The sequence below is a fragment of the Eublepharis macularius genome, chromosome 2, assembly GCF_028583425.1.
Source record: "Eublepharis macularius isolate TG4126 chromosome 2, MPM_Emac_v1.0, whole genome shotgun sequence".
NCBI lineage: Eukaryota > Metazoa > Chordata > Lepidosauria > Squamata > Eublepharidae > Eublepharis > Eublepharis macularius.
This window is the reverse complement of record NC_072791.1, coordinates 152,086,803-152,112,001: the sequence shown is the minus strand read 5'-3', so window position 1 is coordinate 152,112,001 and position 25,199 is coordinate 152,086,803. Positions and strand designations below refer to the sequence as shown.

General features: G+C 42.4%; 1 protein-coding gene across 1 annotated transcript; it reads left to right on the top strand.

Annotated features, from left to right (window-relative positions):
- The first annotated feature begins 6,642 nt into the window (after positions 1–6,642).
- Positions 6,643–24,902, top strand: LOC129323546 (aldehyde dehydrogenase family 3 member B1-like). Its single transcript, XM_054970081.1, has 10 exons — positions 6,643–6,838; positions 8,050–8,225; positions 8,340–8,450; positions 9,400–9,520; positions 9,683–9,768; positions 10,377–10,458; positions 21,674–22,060; positions 22,315–22,481; positions 23,794–23,893; positions 24,709–24,902. The coding sequence occupies exons 1-10, from the start codon at positions 6,643–6,645 to the stop codon at positions 24,900–24,902; spliced, it is 1,620 nt and encodes a 539-aa protein (XP_054826056.1).
- Positions 24,903–25,199: the final 297 nt, after the last annotated feature.

The window sequence follows — 25,199 nt, the reverse complement described above, 5'->3', positions numbered from 1 at the left end:
TAAATTCCTAGAGTTTCCAGCCAGTGAGAGACCATGAATTCTGTGAGGTGGGTGGAGGTTTTGAGAGGGGTTTAGAAGATGAGGAACTTGGTCAAGTATTCAGTTAGGGTTCAGCCAGACATACAGAGAAGTAGGGGGTTGGATAGGGATAGGACTAGGTATCCTGTTTTAGGCCGATTATTCAGTAGCAACGAGAGATGTTATAGCATAGTGGTTAAGCTATTGAGTGTGAATCAACATTCTGCTGGTTTGAATCCCGCTACTGCCATGAGCTTAGTAAGCCACTCCTCCCAGCCCCAGCTCCCCAGCTGGGAATTCCTAGATGGAGTTCAGAAATATCTTCCATCATGCTACCTGATATGGCATTCCCATTAGATGTAGGGCATGCTTGTTTCCCCTTCCTCAGGTAGATCTTGCGGTACAGTGGGTTAGGAAATAGCCAAGATGACTATAATTGAGGCTCAGGCACTCCATCTGTCTTCATCCCCTTTCCATGGTGGAAAAACGAGGCTGAGCAACATCACTATGTTTGTGAGCTCCCATAGCATAAGCTTGGCTGGGTAGGGGATTAAAAGACATGAGTGACTTACTGTGGATTTTCCCTTATGCTGTAGGTAGTGATCAAACATCAGTTTGGCAGCACAAGTCCACACACTCATCTAGGCTGACACAGCACTAGAAACACACAGTTCATCTTTTAGCTATTCACAGATACCAGGTTTGAATTGATGCTGGAGCATGCTGTCACTCTAGGAAGACAAACACCAGAACTGGTCAACAACTGTGGGGGGCTGAGCTGAAGGTTTGGTGGAGCTTCTGAAAATCAGTGTCTGATGAACAGGCTGGTGAATGGGAGGATATCATCAAATGTCTAAGGGTTGTCAACGGTGGGTTGGGAAATTCCTGGAAATTTAGGGGTGGAGCCTGGGGAGGGCAGGGTTGGGAGAAGGGAGGAGGCTTCAGCAAAGTATAGTTCCATAGAATCCACCCTCCAAAGCTGCTATATTCATATTCTTGAAAGAAAAAGTTTAGTTGACTTTTCCAAACACAACTTACAACTGCATATGTTGGCCATTGTATGTCTCTTTTGGTCCTCTTTTCCGACCATCATTCTCATACTCTCTCTTACAGGAGAGCTTAAAGACAATATGTGCCTGTTCCTCTGAATTAAATGGAACGAGCCTCCCAATTTTACACATACTTACCCAGAAGTACCTCTGGAATCTGCCCCCAAAGCTGTCATACTTTGCCAGTGAAACAGCAATACTCAACATGGCACCCATGGGTGCTGTAGTACCTGCCAATGTGTTTCCAGGTGCCCACTTGCTTTCCTATTTCAAATCCCCTTTCCACATCTTTTCTTTATCTTTTTGCATGTTCTACCTTCCTTCCTTTTCTATTTTCCTCCTTTTCACCGTTCAATCCCTTGTTTCCCTTTCCCACCCAGATGCTGGAGCTCAATGAGGATTTCACCTCCTTGGCTTTATTCTACCAGACAGCAGGTGAAGAGAACAACTCTGATAGTTGCCTTCCTTGGAGGTCCCCCCAGGGGAGGAGCAGGAGGAGGGGGCCACAGCTCACCAGGGGATGAGCCATGCTCACTGGTGGGGAGGCCTCCCGGCTGACTGGCTATGTAGCCAGGGACGTAGCCCAGGTCACCCCGTAGGAGACAGGATGGGAGGGCTGGCAGTGAGCCACAAGCCATAGCCACAAGTTCCCCAGCAGCCCCTCAATACGTGCTTGACACTTGCATAAAAAAGCCAGCAAATCCCTGAATTACTCTGTGGCCACCATTACTGAGACAGCCAGGCCAGCAATGCACTCGTGCCCTCAGGACACATCACAGGGTTATTCTCTTCACCAGTGATAGAGGGAGTCTGGACAGGTGGCTGTCCATTCCCCCATTCTAACCAGGACTGTTGACCCAGGGAGTAGTAAAGAAAAGAAAGAGATGGGAGGCATCTCCCCTCTGGATTGGCCCTTCCACATGGAATGCTGGCCCAGGAAGGAGGGAGCATGTGTGCACTGCTGCAGGCATGCACAAGCTCCCTAGCAATACTCTCAGGGTTAACTTTCTGGATTGGCTGGGTGGTCTAGGAAGGGTTATGTCTACATTAGACCTCATAAGGGAATACTGGGAATAACCTTGGGGGCCCAAGACTGTGCAAAAACTCCCTTTCCTGTCCCACAAGGGGTCTTCCTGCTTACCGATATGCCATCTCAGGTCCACAGTGCCACTGCCTTGTTCCAGTGACTGACAGAATGGGGTTTGGCCAGGCTGGCATGCTTTGTGGAGCCCTAAATAGATAACGGTCACATTCAGCTAATCCTGGAAGATGCAGATGCTCTGGCAGCTGTGCAAGGCTGGACTCACTGCTGACCCAGGAGACAGGCTACCTGGTGTGCAAAGGCCGAGTCCAGCCAGTGGAGGACAAGGTTGGCAACACTGTCCCAGTGGCCTCACCCCAGAGACAAGATGAGCCTGTGGTAGTTTCTGGGACTGGCCAGTTACTACAGGCAGTTTGTCCTGACCCTTGCAACTCTGTCTAGCCCTTTGAGGGACTTGGTTTGCAAAGGATGGCTACCAACGATACAGTGAAACCCAGAGGCAGCAGATGCCTTTGAGGCCTTAAGAGCACCCTGGTACAGGACTCCTCCCTCAGATTCCAGATCCCACTAAACCCTTTGTCCTTCAAATGGATGCCTTTGGGACAGGTTTAAGGGCAGTCCTGTCTCAGGGGCAGGGGGACAAGGAGCACCCCATGCTGTAACTAAGCCAAAAATGAACTGACTGGGAATGATGCTATGTGGTGTGAAGCTCTGGCCATCAAATTAGCAATTGAGATGTTACCTGTGGTGTGTTGCCCTTCACCTTGGTGACTGATCACTTGACCCTCCAATGGCTACAACACAGGAAGGAAACAATGCACTCTTTTGCCACTAGATAGAGGGACTGGACCCCAACTCAGAGAACCAGCAGGAGGGGGGGGGTCTGTAGCTGGGCCAGCATGGGGCAATCTAGTCAAAGACTACTATCAAAGAGGTGGAGATGATGGCACTGACAGAGAGGATGAAGGTGGTGGTGGATGGGGCCTGCCAGATTTGCCAGGTTTGTAACACCATACCAATCATATGCTACCCTAGGGGAGTGACACTTATTTCTGAAAAACTCATAAGGAAGATGCTTGTGGTTGTTATTGTGGTTATGCACAGCAAGTGTTTCAATGTTTTCTAGCCCTACCCAGTCCCTTCAACACAGGATGCTGCAGTTTTAATGAGTGCTATTCAAGAAGATGAAGGTTCTGACTCATTATACATTGAAAGGGGACACCAGCTAGGTAGTCTAAATTATTTTCTGTGTGTGGAGGGTGATGGGCAGGCATGCTTCTTGTGTCATGTGCTGGATTACAACAATTCAAAGTGTGGGATTTCAAGGACACGGCTCATTCCAGCATAATCCCCAGGCATCCATATGCCACTGGGAGCATTTATTCCACAATGTTTCCCTTGTAAGGCTTAGTGGGGAAAATAGTTACATGCTGGAAGAGCAGAAAGACAAGAGAGCAAAGTGGTTTCCAGGCAGAGAACAAGGTCCATGCATGGAAGCGCTAGCATTGTTGTTACCTAGATAGCAATCAGAAATTAAGGAAATCAATCCAGAGACGAGAAGTTTTGCCTTTCTGGCCACTCCTATAAAGCTTTTCCAGTGAAGAACATCTTAGTGTCATCAGAGCGAAGAAGGGATTCCTCTCATATCCTGTAGTCTTCTATGAGTCCCACTGCTCTTTTGGGTTCTGTCCACAGTTCCATAAGCTCAGCCTCCATGTGCCCCTGAGGAGTTATCCCCACCCTCACAGTCATATCCTCTGAATCCTTGTGGTTTTTGCAGAGGCCAGTAAGGGCCCCACCACTCCTTCTGCAGGCCCAATCAGCTCCTAAATGGTTTTCACCAGCAGCCAATCATCTGTGCCAAGGATGAAGTGCAGAGGCAACAAAAAGGTGCCAAGTCTGGCAGCCTTTAAAACAAAAATAAGCCATCCATCTATCAGTTGCACCCAGAGCCAGTCAGACATACGGACGGAGTAGTACGGGCTGTGGAATACACCTGCAGCAATGGAAAGAGGTACCAAACTAGAACATAGGATAGAAGATATCCAGTTTTTTCCTTTTAAGGATGCTTGTTCTAGCCTTTGGTTAGATGAGAAGTAAGGAGAAGGGCAAAGAGGATTGTTTTTTAGGGGAAATACTTTCTATTGGAAAAGAATGGGTATAGTCAGTGGTTGTGGGGATGTTGTGTAGAGTATGAATCAAAGAAAAGCAGTGCATAACCTGTTGGCATTCTTATATTTTATGTGGCAGCTTCCAATCTTACTGAATCTCAGTTCCACTTGTAAAAGGGGAATCCCACACAGCTTTCCCCTAGGAATGTTGTGAGAATGATTGTGACATGGATCCCTTGAGCCTTGAGGATGTTGTTGACCATGTATCTAAAACATACAACAAAGCAAAAAGCAGACAATGCTTTAGTTGTCGTTGCTGGTTAGACAATAATGGTGTGGGATATCTAAGCATTGTCCCCATCAGTTTTGAGGTATCACTGCACAGGGAAAGGACACAGGGAGGTGAAGATGCAAAGGACCCTGCTGGCTGGCTTTGAGATATCAGACATTTTAGCCTTGGCTTTTACGAAGTTGCCTAGGAATCTGAAGGCTTATAGTGCCTGGTGCCCAGCCTATGTGTGAGGGCAGAGATGTGTTTGAAGGAAGAACTTCACTTGTGCAGATGAATTAGTCTATACTACCAGGGAATATTGTTGATCTTGAGATGTTCTCCTCAATGAAAGCGCTTTGTGGATTCACTCACAGGGCTTCTAAGAAGTACAGTCTTAACAATGGCTTCTGTCCAGGTTCTCAGACTATGCAGGAAGTTGATCAGAGGAAAGAATCCACTGTAGAGTTACTGAATGCACCGGGGATTGTGTCCTTTGCCTTTGCTATTTATCCTTTGTAGGGATTTAATTATATTTCTTATCCCTGTTGGATCTGCTAAAAAATCCACAGTTTGATTTAATTTCTCAGAACTATGTCTGAAAAGCATTTGGGATTCACAAGATTTGGGATTCCCAACCTTTATGCCTGTGGCATAAGGACAAAATCAAAGGAGGATCAAAAATTAATTGCTAGTAATATTAGGTGCCCATCAGGGCTCCTCTGTAAAAACGATTAGCAATTTCTCAGGAAAAAGAAGCCTTGGATACTGCACGAGTAATCACCAAGTTTGATCAGTTTTCTCCAAGGATTTGCCATTAAAATTTGGAAAATGAAACTATTAATATATTAAGAAAATGTTAGGAATAATTTTAGGGATGTGGTCTGCTTATTTTAAATTAATTCAAAAAGTGACCCTTGACAGAAGCTGTACACTAAAGCTATACACTGTAGCTGCTGAAGCAAATCTGGCTCCCCAGTAATGCCGTTTGCCCAACTCATAAGGAAAAGAGGGGAATGATAGATCTTTGGTGACTGTGGAAGTGGGCAGCAGGCCACTCTGGAGAATAGAATGTGGCTTTGACCCTCCACCTCCCAAGTCCCTTTTCCCACTGGCCCTTCAGTCAAAAAAACAACAACCCCATTTTAAGGTAAAGAAGATTTTAAAAATTTATTTAAAGTATTTATATCCCATCTTATTTCTTTGGGCTCAAGGTGGCTAACATTGCAACTGCGTGCTGCAGGACACAAGTAATAAAATTTGATTAATGAGTAAAAATAATGTATAGATAAATCTGCTGAAAAGGTGCACCTTCCTCCAAAGGCCCTCTGAAATAGAGCGGTCTTGTACGCCTTCCTAAATGCAACCAGAGGAGGTCTGATCCGTATCCACTCTGGTAGTCCATTACACTGAAAGCATGCGACCTAGCTGTACTTTTTTTGTAAAACATACAAGTATGCTCGACATTTTGTATGAAATTAAAATGCATGTACATATATAAGGCTCTAATTGTCTCTTTATATGACGTTTGAACAATATGTGACTTTGTGATGGAGGAAATTTCAGACCGCTTTGCCCAATTAGAATCTCCAAATTATAAATCCCACCTATTGGAACAATGGTTCCCAGTTCTAGAATTCCTTACAAGTAATGATGCTATGGTGCAATCAACTACAAAAATGGAGTACTACAAAATGTTGGCTTATCTATGATTAAAATGTAAAGGAAAAAGTGCTTTTCTCTTGAATCAGTACAATAGAATACAAGGCGCATAGTAGTAAGTGTAATATAAATTACAAGGTATGTCTACTACTGATTGTTTAATATTAATAATTACCAATTTTTAAGATTTTAGAATTTAATGGTTAATAATGTTTGTAACATTTGAAAAGTTATTGAAAAAATGTAAAGAAAAATATATGAGACGGACCTAGGCACTGCTTTCATATACTCTGGTGGGAAATATGTGCCTTTTGCATCTGATGGGTTTTTTTCTAGCTGGCGAGACTGTGGAAAGTGTTACCTCATGGCATCTGGATTTCAGACAGCTGCAGAAGGAAGATCCAAATGCAAGTGAAAACAAGCAGAAGAATGTCAGTGGAAGACAATCGAGTGTCAGAGAAAAAGCCAAGCTCTTTGAACTTTCCTCCCAACATGACACCGGTTCTTCCGGCACAAGTTCTGCAGGACAACAGAATCCAAGGCAACACCACAAATCTGAGGAAGCTTCTCACCAAAGAGGAGACAGGCAGAACATTAGTTCTGCGGGACAACAGCATGGAAGACACCGAGACAGACATCAGGAACTTCCTCAGGCATCTGAGCACCAGCCGGACTCTGCTTCAGATGGGTAAGGAACAGGTAGTCAGGCTGAAAAAGTTGGGCAGGACACTAAATACATGATTCTGTTCAGCTTAGGGAATGCGCAGTGTACATATTGCTGACATCGGGAAGAGCTTTTGAGTGGAGAGGACTGGTTTAAACGTAAACACCCAGCCTTAATTGTAGCAATTGCTTCACTCCATAAAGAGACTATAGAGTGTGTTGGTCAGGGGGGTAGGTCAAGTCTGCTGCCGCTCTCCTTCCTTTATTAGTAACCTGCAACTGTTAGAATCAAGTCCATTCTACCACCTCAGATCTCTGCCACCTCATTGCCTTGCATATGTGAACCAGGACCAAGAAGTTAAATCTTAACATCAGTTGTGTGGCTAGATTTTCAGGCAAAGCCAGTTCAGAAAAAAAGGGAGGAGAGTCTCTAAGAAGGCGGCATGAGTTTAAAAATGTATGTTTGAAAACCATATAGGATTAATTTTGTTCAGCAGCACCTGTTACTCATTGAAATTTCAAATTTGCAGTTGCCTAAACTTTCTGTTGCAGAGTTTCCACCATATTTTGTCCTTAGGATTGTTCTTTTGCCCAATTGTCTTCTTTGCTTTCCAAACCAACTTCCTCCAGTCCTATCCACAAAGAATGTTGCATCACACTTCTATGGTGCTTTTACTTTCCTCCTGTTGAGAAATAAGGCGGCACCTAATTTCATATATTATTTTGTCAGAAAAAAAATAATTAGGGAGAGAAATAATTCATTTTTCAAGTATCTTCATGGATTACTTAGCACAAAGTGCATGTCTCTTCCTTAATATACTTTAGTTCCCTCTTACCTCGACTTATTTACATTTGGGATTTTACTTGTATTTTTCATACATGCTCATGTGCTTCAGAGCATAAAGCAGAGAGTGCCTGATGGCTTGGAAACTTTAATTCTCACAAAGGTTTGGGATCACTGACTCCCTTACTTGTTGAGTCATCCTTAATTGTCCACTCTTCACTGTGGCTGGGGTAGCCTGCATAACAGTTTGCCTCAGGAACAGAGCACTAATCATATAACTTGTTGCTAATGTTGATTTTTACTTCCAAATAAGTTCGATAGTGGTATTCATTTACACATTTGTTGCTGCTTTATTGTTATTATTATTATCAGCTGAGTTTGTGGGCATCCTGTCCTATAAGAGAGGGTGTTGACAAAGCAATCCACAGGATCCTTTGAAATCCTTTGATGATGCTTCTTCTCCAGCTCGAACCCTTACGCTGCCCTGGTAGATCGCATGAGAGCTACTTGGCTAACTGGGAAGACACGCCCTATGGCATATCGGAGGACCCAGCTGGAGGCACTGGGCTGTTTTCTGGAGGAGAATAGGTGCGAAATCCTGCAAGCCGTGAATGCAGACATGCGCAGGGTGAGTGTAGTTCTGGCTCATCTTCAGTACTCCTGGAACCAGAACCAGTTGCATTTTTATGTGGTATGTAATCACAGTGTGTCTAAAACTAATATCCCTTTGCTTTCCCAACAGCCAGCCTTTGAAGGAGCACTGGCTGAAATTTCTCTTGTTAGGAGTGAAGTGAACAATGCACTTAACAACCTGAGGTGCTGGATGAAGGATGAGTGTGTGGGCAAGAATTTGGTAAGAGGGTCAAGCATAGAGAGAAGGAAATGTGAATTTGTATGGAAAAGTGTTTCTATGATTGATTGAGAGGCTAATGAGGCTGAAATTGATCTCAAATCTATCCCTTTTCAAACATGTTGCAAAGATTTTCAGTCTGAGCTACTGAGTTGCAGCCTACATAAACCTATTTCCATAGTGTTCTCTTCATCCATTTTAACATATTATATTGAAAGAGTCTGTTTAAACACATACAAAGCCTGTTCTGAATAGCCCAGGCATGTTTGGAAGCTAAGCAGGGTCAGCCTTGGTTAGTAATTGGATGGGAGACCTCCAAGGAAGACCAAGGTTGCTATGCAGAGGTAGGAAATGGCAAACCATTTCTATTAGTTTCTTGCCTTGAAAACCCCAGTAGGGGCTACCATACGTTGGCTATGACTTTATTGCACTTTCCTTCACCACCAAACAAAAACATGTTAGAAATACTTTTAGGGAAGAGGAATGTTCCCTAGGTTTGCAATATGTATGAAAACATCCTTAAGCTTTTCATGTGCATATTGTTTTAGGAAAATTGTTTTCTACTTTTCCAAATCCTAATTGGATGAAGCACTTTTTCCTTTAGATCTGCTGATATACACACTGGTAGCCTTTGGCACTTAAAGAAGGCTCTAAATTGTTTCAGCAAACAATATCAAAAAATATAAAGCTCAGCAAGTGGAATACTCATGCCATAAAACACCTCTTCATCTCCAATAATCGTTAGACCAAGCAGAACCTTTTGTAAAACAGAAAAAAGAGAAGGTGATACAGATCTATCATTTTAACTAGCAAGGCAGGAAATTATCATGTGGAAAGCATTCCCCAAGAGGCTGGACACGGAAGCCAAACAAAATCTTTCATGTTGCCAACTTTACTCTTTTTCACGGCCTCACTTGATTCATTGACTATTCTTGTCTTCACCTCCTCATAGGCCACCAAGCTTGACAGTGCCTTCATCCGCAAGGACCCCTATGGTGTCGTGCTCATCATTGCACCCTTTAATTTCCCCATTCACCTCGTCTTGATCCCTCTGGTGGGGGCCATTGCAGCTGGTGAGTGAGAAGCTCTCAGAAGTCTGTCCATTTCTTCACACAGGTTATCCCCACAACTCTGATCCATTCAGCTGGTCTCTTCTCAGGGATTCCTCTGGCTGGATCCGAGTGTGTGATGGTTTCTACCTTGCTACCATAGTTATGTGTCCTTTCCTCCACCAGGGAATTGTGTGATTGTGAAACCTTCAGAGCTAAGCAGATGCAGTGAAAAGCTCATGGCTGAAGTGCTGCCTACCTACCTTGACCCAGTGAGTTTCTTAGACCCAATTCTCCCTTTTTCCCTCATGAAAACATAATTTTCATACACATACATGACCCAGTTATCTGTTGTGATACTACAGAAAATATTCAACACGGATCCCACCTCACAGCAGGGTGATATTGGGGGAGACTGTCTCACAGTATTCTAAGTGCATGTATATGACGACAGCAAATTTCAATGGGTGTGCAAACAACAGCCATCACTGCAAATTCATTATTCACTTTAACTGCTGTTTTGCATTGTAACTTATGGGAGATATGTAGAAGCAAGGATTAGTGGGTATTCCAGATTTATTTGGAAGAGAAAGGTATGTTCTTATGTATATGGCACCAGAACATATGTATTTGTATGGGAGAGGTAGAGTTCCCTATAAGACGATGCACTTCCCTTTTCCTTTGGATAACATTACTGTATTCTATTTCTTTTTAAAATTCTAAGATGATTTATAATAATAATATAATGATAATATATAGGGGCAGATGACTGAGATACCATTTTTAAAAATGAAAATCTGATTAGGAAGAAGAAATCTAAAATGGAAAAGCAGCGGGGAATGGAGGCGATAATACATGAATCTTCTGTCTTATTTTATAGGAAACCTTTGCAGTGGTGACAGGTGGCCATGAACCAACTACCAGATTACTGGAGAACAAGTTTGATTTCATCTTATTTACAGGTGACTTCTTTTAATTTCCAGAGAGTTAATTTTCTTCATGCGAGATGAGCACAAGAGCCTTGTGAGATGAGCACAAGAGAAAGATAGCAGCACTCATGGTATCATAGGAAGGTGACATCTCATAGTTGCTATCAGATGTCATATAATAGCTATTTATGAAAATGACCCGATGACAATCCCCATGCCCTGCAAACCTTAATTTGAACCAGAAGCTTCCTGTCTATGGGATTTTGTTTTCCTGAGCTTTTCTTCAGCCTAAGAACATATGATATTATGTGCAGAAAGATTTTTTTCTAAACTGATCAACTATAATGAGCTCTCACATATCGAGGGCGTCTAGGCTTCACAATTTTATAATCTAGTAATTTTCAGTTTAGAAATCATTTTAGACATGTGAGGACTCCAGGCATGGAGGGCCAGTTAAACTCATCAGTCATTGGAGCCAAATGGGTTCCAGGATGCCCTTGTGGACTTCTGCACCACATGCTGGTACTTGCAGTGAGTCCTGAGTTAGCCTCTGAAATACACAGGGGCAGTCGATACAGCCCCTCTCTCTTCTTGAATAGAGCCTGCTTAGCAGCTTAGTTTTCTAAGGAGCTAGAAGCTATGAAAAGACAGGGACAACATCTGGACCAATGGTGGAAGAAGTATCAATGCAAATACAGGCTCATGTTACACTATACTCTGCAGTGTGACTATGGTGAGTAAAGAGTTCACCACCATGTCATAATGGTCTGTTGATAAAACTACCCATATTCCTTCTGATCTTGACACCACAATAAATACAGTACAAATTCTATATGTTATGAAGACATCCGATTGTAACAGTTGCTTTTATGTGTTTCAGTTGCAGTAACCTAAAGATAAGAAGGTGGTTTGCAGGACCATCCTTTTAAAAAAAGAAACCCTCTTACATTTCCTTTCTGGGATAGGTATTAGAATGAATGGTGGTCACTCAGTCCAGGCACTCTTGGATAACACTGATTATCTGGATCCATTAAAATCATGATTCAGACATATAGAAACTGCACTTGTTGATTACTTAGGTCCATTTTGCACTTATGGTTTAAACTGCCATTTATGAGCATTTGCTGTGATCGCAATGGCTTCAGCAATGGCTTCGGCATGGCACCCCCATGTCCCACACTGTCCAAGGCAGTTTTGATTTGGCGTCTTGTTTTTCATTTAGGGATCATGTAACAGTATTGTACAGATCTTTATGATCAAATCTTATTATTCACTCTAAGACATCCTGAAAATTCCATAGCCTTTTTCCGCTTTAAATTTCATGACATGAGATTAAAACTTAGAAATACTTTGACATTTTGGGGAAATGTTAATTATTTATTATTAGTGTTTATAAATCAGCAATAACTATAAATTATTATCTATATAATGCATCCACCTGGACTGAATTGAGACCTAGGCTTCCTTTCTCAATACCAATGCTGATTTCTCCACACCCACTACCCCTCTGCTTACCCCACCTTATCAAATCATGCCTGCTATAGTAATTCACTGGCTATTATCATTTGGCTTCTGTAATCACTCCACTCTCCAAGATATAAGGCCAGATTGACTCATATTCTAGCTGTATCTGAAGAAGTGAGTGGTGTCTCACAAAAGCTCATACCCTACCACAAACTTTGTTAGTCTTATAGGTGCTGCTGGACTCTTGCTCCTACAGACAGACTAACACAGCTACCCATCTTGATCTATCTATATAGTGTTTTAGTTTAAGATTCAGACTGTTTGAACAATGATAAATATATCATTGTATGGATATGTTGTATGGATCTACAGGAGACTGAAAAAAATTAGTTTAATTGAAGGAAATGGCCAAAGGTTTGAGAAAAGCAAGGATTGAGCTTTCTTCAGAGGCTGACATCTACACAGAGGCTGAAAAAGTAATGTCCTCCATTTCATGATACTTTCAAACTTTATCTATTGAATTGGTCCAAAAGACACAGGAGGCAGTCAAAGAAATATGACAAGAAAACAAGAAGCTTCTGAACTAACTACAGGAAACAGATCAGAAGGCACAAGAAATTTTGTCTGGATTTAGAGAAGACATCCAAAACCTACGGATTGAGTTATCTTTGGGACTGCAAGATATAAGTCAAAAAATTGAGGAAAATAGACAAGATATTCAAGAAATCATTGACTAGCAGGAAAAAAATAGAGAGATGCAGAAGCAAATTGAATTAGTACAGGAATCACACGCAAGCTTTCTGACGGAAGCAGATCAGAAAATAGAAATATTGGAAACAAAACTCAGGAGCAATAATTTAAGTTTCTGTTGGATTTCAGAAATGCTTGGGGATTTGGATTTAGAGAACAGATTCTGGAAGTTAATACAAAATTATTTGAAAGTGCAAAGTTTTAGAATTAATTCTAAGTGTGCAGATCGGAACAAAGTATCTTGAGATATATTGGTTACCTTCAACCACAAAAAAAAATCAAAGGATACCATTCTACTACAACACAGGAAGGAACCATTGAAATCTGAGGGAAAAATAAATATAAATATTTCAAGGCCTGCCACCAAATATAATAAAGAAATGAAAATAATTTGGAAATTTGAATCAAGTGTTGCAGCAGAAATAAATAAGATACTGTTCAAAAATCATCTTTGCTCTAGAAATATTCTTGGCACAGAGCAAGAGAACAATAACAGCAGTTGAAAAAGTGGAAGCACATTTGTAACACCTGGAGATAGAGAATAGTGATCAAGGTTTGAGCTTAGAAGATGTGAGCTCTTCAATCAAAGAGAAAGGAGTGATTACTAAGAGAAAAGGGGGGAAAGAAGGAGGAAAGATGGACTTAAAATTATTTTAGTGAATTTGAATGGTTTAAACTCATCTTCCAAAAGGTCAAGAAGTTTTAATCAGTCAAGGAAATTAAAAACAAACTTTGAATGTGTTAAAGAGACCAATATTTAAAAATATCAAGACTATTTATTAAATTGTAAAAAATTGGGAAGGGTTTATACATGATAATTGCAAGTGAAGAAAAAAGATGTAGCAATATATATTAATAATCAACGTCTGATAGTTCTTGAAGAAGTCAAAGATGATGATGGAAGATATTTGATTTTAAAGATTATATTACCAGAAGGACAAGTATGGACATTTATATCAATATATACACCAAATAACTCTAAAAAGGAGTTCTTTGAAAATTTTTACCAAGTATTATTAGACTTCCAAGAAGGAGAAATCTTAATTACTGGAGATATGAATGGGGGTCTTTGACTCCAAAATAGAAAGATCTTAAACATTGGGCAGTAACCTTAATAGTATGCACATCTTAGAACTCAAGGATGTTTGGAGATGGTTGCACCCAAAAGAAAGAGACTATATGTTTTTCTTGGACAGACATCAGTCAAATTCCAGAATAGATATGTATTGGATATCCACAATCTTAACTACAAAAGGTGAAAAAGCAAAGATCCTTCCAAAGACTTTGATGGACCATAACCTGATAGAGCTAACTTGGCAAAGTGGATGTAAGAAAGAAAAAAGATGCTGTTTAAATAATACTCTATCAAGAGGAAGTAGTACAAAAAGGTAAGAAAGAATTGATGAAACATTTTAAGCTGAATAGCATAACTGATGTTAATTTTCCAACAATATGGGGAGCTAGTAAAGCTTTTATTAGAAGAACTCTATTGACAATAATTCATGAAAGAAAAAAGAAAAGCAGGGAGCTATAAAGAATATAACTCAACAATTGAAGATATTAGAACAAGAACACAAGACTACTGGAGATAAGAAAAATGGAAGGAATGAAGCAATTAAAATCAATTAGATTTATTGGAAGTAGAAAAAGTGCAGAAAAAACTGAAATATTTAAAACAAAGATATTTTGAAGCTGTGAATAAACTTGGAAGATATTTGGTGTATTATTTAATAAAAGAGACAGAAAAAAGACTACCCAGAATTAGGAAAGAAAATCAAGTAGTTTAAGCAGAAGAAGAAATGAAGGAGCAAATAATTTATTTTGCAAACGTTTATAAAGAAGAATCTATAAATGAAGTAGAGATGGAGAAATATTTATCTGAGGTACCAGTTAAAGAATCCACATCTGAACATTTATCTGAGGTACCAGTTAAAGAATCCACATCTGAACATTTTAAACCAAGCAATAACTATACAAGAGATTAATTCTGCTATTAAAAATTAAGCTTAGAATATTTTGACATTTTGGGGAAAGGTTCAAGAACTAAAAAGAGTTAAAGAAATTTTCTACAGTGCAGGACTTGAGGTATAAACCATGAATTGTTAATATCAAAAATTAGAATAAATCTGAAGAGAAGTACTAAAAGAACTATAGGGCCAGAATATAATCTAAATAACATTTCTGAAGAATTTAAAGACCATATAAAGAACAGATTTGCATTATTAATTTTAATTGATCATGAACTAGAATAACTGTGGGCTGGAAATAAAGACAATATCAAGGAAGAATGTGCAAGGATTTTTTCTGTAGCCAAAAGAAAGGAGAAGCCTAGATGGATGACTGAAGATATTCTTAAAATTGCAAAAGATAGACGAGAAGCAAAAGTAAAAGTTGACAGAAATAGGTTCAGAATTCTAAACACAGCTTTTCAACTGCCTTTGCACTCAGAGACGAAGCGAAGTATTATAATAACCAGTGCAGAGAAATAGCAGAGAACAACAAAAAAGGAAGAACAAGAGGTCTGTTCCACAAGATCCAAGAAATCAAAGGGAAATTCAAGTCACAGACAGGAATGCTGAAAGATCTACATAGAAATACAGTATCTGATGGGACAAAATAAAGGTGGAAACAATACACTGAAGAACTATACAAAAGAGATGAAATATGACATATATTATCTCCCTATCTGCTCAATCTTTATGCAGAACATATCATAAGGAAAATTGGATTAAATTTTAAATGAAGGTTGAGTGAAAATTGGTGAAATTAACAATTTGAGATATGAGGATGGCACTACATTAATGTCATAAAATAGTGAAGGAACAACTACTGATGAAAAAGTGCCAAAGCAGGATGATAGTTGATCATCAAGAAGACAAAAATAATGACAGTGGATGAATTATGCAATTTTAAAGTCGACAATGGAGAAACTGAAAGTATTCAAGAATTTCTATTCCCTGGCTCATTCATCAACAAAAGAAATCAGAAGGAGATTGAGACTTGGAAATGCAGCCATGAAGAGACTAAAAAAAGATCCTTAAGGATAAGAATATGTCTTTGGGGGACCAAGATCAAGATAATTCCCCATTACTATGTATATAGTATAGTATATAGTATATAGTATACTATATACAACCCATATGTATATAGGGGTGGCAATCCTCACCTGAGGGGGTTTCTCCTTCAGGCCACTTCCCATCCTGAAGATCCCTGGCATTGATTGTGTGGGACTGGTGTGGAGTGCTGAGGAAAGTTTGGCTGTCTGTCTGGTATATCGACCGCCTAGCACACCAGCAGACGCCCTACCACGCCTGTTGGAGGTGGTTGTGGGGTGGGCCTTGGTGTACCCCAGGCTGATGGTGCTGGGGGACTTCAACGTCCATGCTAATGATGCCACCTCTGTGCAGGCTGAGGACCTGGTGTCAGCCATAGCAACACTGAGACTTTCCCAGTTTGTATCGGCACCCATCCATAAAGCGGGCCACACGCTGGATTTCATTTTCGGGATGGGACTGGATGTGGTTCTGAACAGAATAGAGTTAGTACTATGGTCAGACCATGTGGTCCTGGTGGCTCGGCTGGGTGTGCCACCCCCCCCTCCCGCAAAGGCGGTGAGCAAATTTATGCTCGCCTGCAGAGACTCATGGATCCAATTGGCTTCCAGAATGCCCTGCAGGAACTGATGCTCCATGGCGGTTCATTGGATGAGCTGGTGGAGGACTGGCAGGTCCGGCTCTCTGAGGCCATCGATGAAATCGCCCCCGTCATCCTCTTTGTTGCCAAAATCGCCAAGCTCCTTGGTATACAGAGGAGCTATGGCGACAAAAACGGGAACTAAGACTACTTGAGCGCATGTGGCGGTGATCTCGTGACGAGGAGGCAAGAACATCTTATAGGTTGTTTATGAGATCCTATGAGATGGCAGTGAAGGCTGTGAAGAAGGAATATTATGTGGCTTCCATTGCATCAGCTAGCTCATGCCCAGCTAAATGGTTTAATGTGGTGTATTCATTGGTCTCCCAATCAGGTGGAGACCACCAAAATTTGAATTTGGAGATAAGCTGTGAGGCTTTTGCGAGCTTTTTTTGCTGATAAGATCTTGTCTCCGCCACGACTTACTGGCCACAGTTGATACAGCACATGAACTAGAGGCCCCTTGGCCGTCTTCGGGGCGGGTATTTGATCGTTTCAGCCCCCTTTTCGGGGAGGAGGTGGACAGGATTCTGCAGATGGTGCGGCCTACCACATGCCCCCTAGACCCGTGTCCGTCATGGCTGGTAAAAACCAGTGTCGACGGATTACGGGATTCCTTGGAGGTGATTGTAAACTTGTCCTTAAGCTCTGGAGTTTTCCCTAGGGCATTAAAGGAGGCTGTGGTACGGCCTCTTCTGAAGAAACCATCATTAGATCCCACCGACTTGCTCAGGTACTGCCCGGTCTTGAACCTCCCATTTCTGGGTAAGGTGGTTGAGCGAGCGGCGGAGAAACAACTGCAGAATTTCCTGAAGGAGACTGAGTCGTCCCTAGATCCCTTCCAGTCCAGTTTCTGCCCAGGACATGGGGTGGAGACACTGCTGGTCGCCCTCACAGACGATCTCCACAGGCATCTGGATGGGGGTCGATCGGCGCTGCTGATTTTATTGGATCTTTCAGCAGTGTTCGATACGGTCGACTATGATCTTTTTACCCACCGCTTCGCCAATGTGGGGATTCAGGGGATGGCGCTGCAGTGGCTAGTCTCCTTTCTCCGTGATCGGGGACAGAGGGTGGCACTTGGGGAGATGTTATCATCTCATAGGCCACTGGTATGTGGTGTGCCGCAGGGAGCGATACTCTCCCCATTATTATTTAATATCTATATGCGCCCCCTCGCCCAGTTGGTGTGGAGTTTCGGGCTTGGGTGTCACCAATATGCGGATGACACCCAGCTTTATCTGTTGATGGATGGCCGGCCTGGATCGGCCCCGGATGTCATGGAACATGCTTTTGAAGCCGTGGCTGGATGGTTGAGACAAAGTCAGCTGAAACTGAACCCTACAAAGACGGAGATCATGTACTTGAGTCGTGGAAGTGTGGATTCGGGACCTCAACTTCCTATACTCGATGGGGCAGTGCTTACACTGGCTCTGAGAGTTAGGAGCCTGGGGGTGATTCTTGATTCCTCCCTGACAATGGAGGATCAGGTTATTGCAGTTGCCAGGTCTTCCTTTTACTATCTTTGACAAGCCAGGCAACTTGCCCCCATCTGTCATCCCGTGACTTGACTACAGTGGTCCAAGCAATGGTCACCTCTAGATTGGACTACTGTAACGCACTCTACGCTGGGCTTCCCTTGAACCTGATCCAGCGGTTACAGCTGGTACAGAATGCAGCGGCACAGGTCATCACTGGAACACCAATATGGGAGCACATAACATTGGTATTGCGCCAGCTGCATTGGTTACCAGTGGAGTACCAAATCAGGTTCAAGGGTTTGGTATTAACCTATAAAGCCGTCGTATCTGCAGGACCACCTCTCCCCCTATGAGCCCCAGAGGACCCTTTGCTCGAGCGATAAATATCTATTAAAGATCCCTGGTCCTAGGGAGGCCCGCCTGGCGTCAACCAGGGCCAGGGCTTTTTTAGCCCTGGCCCCAGCCTGGTGGAACGCTTCGTCTTACGAGACCATGGCCCGGCAGGACCTGTTAGCATTTCGCCGGGCCTGCAAGACGGAGCTGTTCTGCCAGGCATATGGTTGATGCTAGGCGGTGCCCCCCCTAGTGGGGGGGGTTAAACTATATACCCTCCCATTCAATGTCACCTCCCATCTCTCATATATTTTGCTGAAAAAATGCTCTATAGATGGTGGAAGGTGAGCGTCTAACGTGCTCCTATGCTCTCTGTTTTTATACTTATATAGATGTAGTATATTTTTAAATGAACGATATGTACTATTTATGTTTTGAATGGTAATGTTGATTAATTGTGTAGTGCGTTTTTAAGCTTTGTTGTGATCTGCCCTGAGCCCACTGGTGTGGGGAGGGCGGACTATAAATTGAATAAATTAAATTAAATTAAATTATGTGTGAAATTTGGACAATGAAGAAAGCTGACAGAAAGAAAATTGATTCATTTGAAATGTGGTGCTTGAGGAGAGTGCTTGAGGAGAGTTTTATAGATTCCAATGATGGTTAAAAGGACATCCCATCAAGCCTGAATTGTCCCAAAATGCTAAAATGACAAAACAGAGGCTATTGTACTTTGGTCACATCATGAATAAGACAAGACTCACTGGAACAGGCAGTAATTCTAGGAATTGTGGAAAGCAGTATGAAAAGAGGAAGACCCAAATGAGAGGGCTTGACTCAATAAAATAAGCCACAACCTTTCATTTGCAAGATTTGAGCAAGGCTGTCAGTGATAGGACATTTTGGAGGTCATTAATTCATGTGGCGGTGGGAAGTGCTGTCAAGTTGTAGATGACCTATGGTAACCCCTGCTGGGGTTTTCAAGGAAATTGATGGTTTGTCATTGCCTGTCTCTGCATAGCAACCCTGGTCTTCTTTGAAGGTCTACCATCTGATTACTAACTAAGGCTGACCTTGCTTGGCTTCTGAGATCTGACAAGATGAGGCTTGCCTGGGATATCAAGCTTAGGGCAATTAATTCATAGGGCCACCATAAGTCAGATACAAGTTGACAGCATGCATGCACGTGCACACATGCACGCACACACGTGCATGTACACACACACACAGGATCTGAGGATTCAGTATTCTATACAACAGCCTATTTCATGTCCAATAGTTCTTGGGGGTCAGAACGTCACACTTGCACAGCCAGTCCATAGTGGCAATATAGTGGCAATAACATGATAGTGGCAATATAGTGGCAATAACAACAACATTCGATTTATATACCTCCCTTCAGGATAACACTCACTCAGAGCGGTTTACAAAGTATGTTATTATTATCCCTACAACAACAAACACCCTGTGAGGTGAGTGGGGCTGAGAGAGCTCCGGAAAGCTGTGAATGACCCAAGGTCACCCAGCTGGCTTCATCTATCTATCTATCTATCTATCTATCTATCGATCGATCGATCGATCGATCGATCGATCGATCGATCGATCGATCGATCGATCGATCTCGATTCAACTTATACGCCACCCTTCCCACAAGTGGGCTCAGGGCAGCTTCCAACAAATATACTGTTAAAATACAATAAAAACCTTATTAACACATTAACACATTAAAATTCAGGTGCCATCAGACAGATTGACTACTGCAAAATCATCATAAACACTGGCATATGAGAGGTTCACATTGAAATGGCTCCTAGAAAGGTCATGCACCATCTCCCCATGAACATTTAAAAACTCAGTTGCCATACTGACTTTTATATAAAATCCCTTTTCAGGAGTCTTTTTTCAACTGTCTACAGTTTCCTTTACCTGATTTTTACCTAAGAACAAAGAGTTCCACAGCTGACCAATCGGGGATTGCAATCAGGCAGGAGCTTGCCAGCTACACAGGAAAGCCAGCCCCCACAGGGAGATTGGCAACCCTAGAGGGAAAGCTACGTTAGGCACCCTGTTTCTATTGCTTGGGACTCCTTATAGCCTTGGAAAGTTCTGCTAATCTAATTAACTTGAAGCCAGCTTATTTCTTTCAGCTGAGTGGTTTATCACCCACTCCTCTTCTGTATTCCTTCTTTTGTCAGCTCCCCCTTCCTGTCTCTCGTTATCCAGACCAAGGTTCAGCAAGTGTCCTTTTTCTATCTGAGAGTAATTATTCAGATCTTCCCATTTGCAGCTGGCTTTAGTTGTCTATTCTCTTCTATTCTATGCCTACATTTGGCACAAACAATTCAGAAAGAGATTTTCCTTATCAACCTATAAGTGTGGCATAGTGCATAGTGATTACAGGTGCATCTTCGTAGCAGCAAGCTGGCTTAGTAAGCATATATAGTAACCTGGGTTATCCTTTTACCCCACTACAAACAGCAGGCACTTCACAATGATTGGCCTCAGCATTCACAGCAACTAGCATACATTCACGTGTCTTTTGCTTGACTATTTTCCTCCAGTGTCTATCCTTTGCATAATGCAGTAAAAATACTATAATGGCACCTGAGAGTAAAGTAAAGTTGCATAGAAATAGTAAAGGCACATAAAATGTTCTAGTCCATTAAATTCACTTCCATCAACTGGGAGGTGTATTTTTACCTCAGGACACATTCAATGATTCCCAAGAGTGGCCGAGTTGGCAGTTGGCGGTGGCGGGGTGGGGGGAGCAGCCTGCCAGCCGAACAGGGAAGCTGTATCCCAGTGGGAAAACACATTTTACCCCTTTTTACTCCCTTAGGGGGCAAATTTCTTAAAATCAGGAATGTTCTCCCCAAATTTCACATTTCTAGGTCCAGGGGTTTGGGCTAGGCATTGATGAATCAGTCACGACACTTGTCTTTAGATAGATGGATGGATGGATGGATGGATGGATGGATGGATGGATGGATGGATGGATGGATGGATGGATGGATGAACCCAGCCTCTGTCCAGAAGGTCATCTGACATGCCATGGGGCTAGCAACCTCAAGCCTTTTTGGCCCATTGTCTGTGCAGCTACAGCTTTGGCCACCAGATATCATTGAGCTGGACTGCTGGTGTAAAGGAAACCTTGACCTCAACCTCAAAGGATGGAGTACATGGAAAGGCTCACCTGGCATGGCAAAGTCCCAGACCAAGCTCAGGTTGCGGCAGAAGGGCAGCCTGGAAGCTAGTAGTGTCCTGAGGAGAGTTTCCCTCCATTTCAGCAGCAATAATATATTAAAGGAATTCGTATACTGGCATTTCTAAGAGTGAAAGTTACAATATATACTCTTCCTCATATCCATCAGGACACTGTTCACATCTTTTAGGATCTTACATTACTGTGGTGAGAATTCTGGTGTTGGATCTGAAACCAATGTATTTTTGGAGCAGAATTAAGGACGGGTGTTTTAAACATAGCAGATCTTTTAGTGACTGTTCCAAATTTTGCTTTACTTCCACAGGGAGTACCAATGTTGGAAAAATTGTCATGACTGCAGCAGCCAAGCATCTGACACCATTGGCTCTGGAGCTGGGAGGCAAAAATCCTTGCTACGTGGATGGCTGCTGCAAATTCCAGAATGCAGCCAACCGAATAGTGTCGACAAAATTCTTCAATTGTGGCCAGAATTGCCTTGCACCAAATTATGTGATTTGTACTGCTGATACACAAGACAGGCTCATTCCCTGCTTACGTCAGGCTATTCATCGCTTCTATGGCCCCAACCCTCAAGAGTCACCTGACTTGGGCCGCATGATCAATGATGAGCATTTCCAGCGCGTCCGTGCACTTCTAGACTGTGGCAGAGTGGTCATTGGTGGAGAGACAGATGAGCATGACCGTTACATTGGTGAGCAAGTGAGCTGATACTGAGGATTAGGGGTAGCAGAAACTGAGGGAAACGGAAGACTTGCTATGAAAGTGTTTTTTCTATGTGAGTGCGGAGGAGTTTGACAGAGCAAAGAGAAAGCCTTGCATGGGGTTTTGGGAGGGGGCAGGTTATGTCTTGGGAAGAACAGTCTCAAGGACAGTTAAGGGTGTCATTGAAGGGCAGGGCAGCAATATAGGCACATAACTTGTCTTGATGTGCTCTCTTGTCCAAAGCCCCCACGGTGCTGGCTGACGTGAAGGAATGGGAACCAGTCATGCAACAGGAAATCTTTGGGCCTATCTTGCCTATTTTCACTGTGCCGAGCTTGGATGAAGCCATCCAGTATATCAAATGTGGGGATGACCCACTGATTGTCTATGCTTACTCTTGTCACCGCAAGGTATGGTTTGATCTTGTAGCTAACCCTATCCAGGGGGCTGAGAATAGATAATAATATTAAATATCATAAAGTTCACCTCTTTTGGGGAGTTGCTAACTCTTGGAAGGCAGAAGTTGCTCAGGATCTCTCTTTGTCCAGACTATCCTGTGTGGGGTTTGTTGTTGCCATGTTACGGGGGAAATCTCTGTTTACCAGCAGTGCTGGCTGGAGGTATGATTACTATTACACAGGGACTCTGACCCAACTAGCATGACAGCTGTGGGAGCTTTTGGCATGGGGAAAGTGATTGTTATAGTATTGGACACACCTAATGAATGGTGACTATAGCATCACTGGCTGTGACTTCACTACATAGTTCCCTCCCCCACTTACCAGTGCTACTTTGAGCCTCCCTGTTTTATGATCTCTCCCCACTACATTTATCTTTTAAATGTTTTGAGGGATTTGAAATCTGTCCAACACTGGAGCTCATGTTTCTAAAAATGTAATTTGAAAATGTTATGCCCTGTGTTAGCCAATGGAAATGTATGCTTCCAGGAAAAGACCCATCTGAAAATTCTCTTAGAAATATTTAAAAACCCTTTTATAAAATAAGCCTTTTCAGCTGTGAAATCTGCTGCCTAGGAATGTGGTGGGTTCCCCTTCATTGGTGGTTTTCAAGGAATGTCTGGATAAATACTTTTTGGGGATGCTTTAGGCTGTTCCTGCATTGGGCAGGGGGTTGGACTAGACCATCTGTAGCTCCCCTTTCAGCTCTATGATTCTATGATATATGTTCCTAACACTGAAGCAAATGTAGCTGTTACATAGGTATGATTGTTTTTTAGGTTTTGAATTCTGTTGGCTGGGGTGGCTTTTTTCAGTTTTTTCTTACTCCTTATGGGTGTTAAAGTACATTTGGAAAGATAGCATCACCTGCCATTACATTTGGAAAGATAGCATTATCTGCCATTGTGAATATGTTACTCTATCATCATCTTATATATATACATATCTGCATAGAAATCTCAGGGTCTTATTATTTCATGAAATCTTGGTTCTACTGGGTACAAACCCCACCAGAGAAGCAGCCTTGCTGGGCTCAAATAAGATGGTTCCTGCTGTTACCTCCATGTTTTCCTTTCTTCCCTCCCATCATGTTGGAAGACCACAGCTTTGGTGAGCCCTTCAGAACCGAAGCCACAGCTTCCACAATCCTTGAAAGAAATGTCCACCCAGTTTCTCTTATTACAGTATCAGAATGGAATAAATTGTAAGCACTGGGGGATTATGAAATGGGCACTTGATAGTTTTTTGTTTCTCCTTTCCTTAGGTTGTGAACCGGGTATTGGATTCCACTAGCAGTGGTAACTTTAGTGGCAATGATGGCCTAATGCATATGTCGTTGGTCTCCCTACCATTTGGTGGACTTGGTATGACTAGCCCTTTATCTATTCCCTATACTGTTTCTATCTCTTGGCTCTGCACTCATCCTTCTTTGGTACTCCCCCCATTCTCTTGGGCAGCATATAAAGGTACAGCAACTCCTCTTTCTGAAGTTGTCTCTAGGACAAAGAGGGGCAAAGCTCTTGTCTTGATAGGTTTCTGAACTGCTTCTGGTACGATGGTTGTTGTGGGTTTTCCGGGCTGTATTGCCGTGGTCTTGGCATTGTAGTTCCTGACGTTTCACCAATGCCAAGACCACGGCAATACAGCCCGGAAAACCCACAACAACCATCGTTCTCCAGCCGTGAAAGCCTTCGACAATACATGCTTCTGGTACTTTTGCACTTTTCTGGCAATATGGGACAATAGGAATGAATTCCAAGTGAGTAAATGAACAATTAAGCCAAACCTTTCATATTAAGCAGCAGGTTACTTAAGTACTTGGGATGCTTACTCATGATTAGCGCTAAACCAGCAGGGAGGTGTGCAGCCTGTTGCTTGAAACATTCAACTTGGAATCCTTTCTAAAGCAGACGAAAGTAATGAGCTGTATGATGGCCTAGATAGTTTCACAGTTAAGGGGCGAAATCCACTAACATTAGAATCAATATTCAGGATGACCTTGACAGGCTAGAAAACTGGGTTAAAATGGACAAAATTAATTGCAACAGAGATAAATGTAAAGTTGTGCATTTAGGTAGCAAAAACTAGCAGAGATATTCCTGGGCTGTGTGGCCAATTTGAAAGTTCTGTCATTGAATAAGATTTTATCTGCATACTTTCTTTGTGGCTTCTGTTGCAGGACTCAGCGGGTTTGGCAAGTACCATGGCAAGTTTGGTTTCGACCTTTTCACTAACCAACGTAGCTGCCTCATTCGCCGCATGGGCCTTGAAGCAATCAACCGAATACGCTATCCACCCTATACTGAATGCAAGCTGAAATTGCTGATGGCCGCTACAGAAGTGAGGCGCATTAAATTTTGCACCCTACTGTGAACTCCCTAAACAGCACAGGCCTTATGTTTCCTCCACAGTCTCTACCTTCTGCAGAAAACTTGTTCCATGTCTTGTGTCCTTGTCAGCTGTCTTACATGAAATCCTGCACTCATTCTAATCCCAGTTTTAAGTATGGTACTGGGTAGGATCTATCTGTGTTGCTCTTGTGTGTCTTTGCAAGTTGCTGGGAAGGGTAAGAAAAGGTGTGATGCGATTGCACAGTACACCTTCCATTCCCACACTGAATTGTCTCCAATTAGGATTAACCAGTACCATTAACTAAAGATGATGAAAGCA

Excerpts from the sequence above, each read along its gene's own strand:
- LOC129323546 (XM_054970081.1), top strand. The coding sequence starts at position 6,643 with ATGACACCGGTTCTTCCGGCACAAGTTCTGCAGGACAACAGAATCCAA. Across the intron at positions 10,459-21,673 it reads TGATTTCATCTTATTTACAG|GGAGTACCAATGTTGGAAAA; the intron begins GTGACTTCTTTT and ends TTACTTCCACAG. Across the intron at positions 23,894-24,708 it reads CCTACCATTTGGTGGACTTG|GACTCAGCGGGTTTGGCAAG; the intron begins GTATGACTAGCC and ends CTTCTGTTGCAG.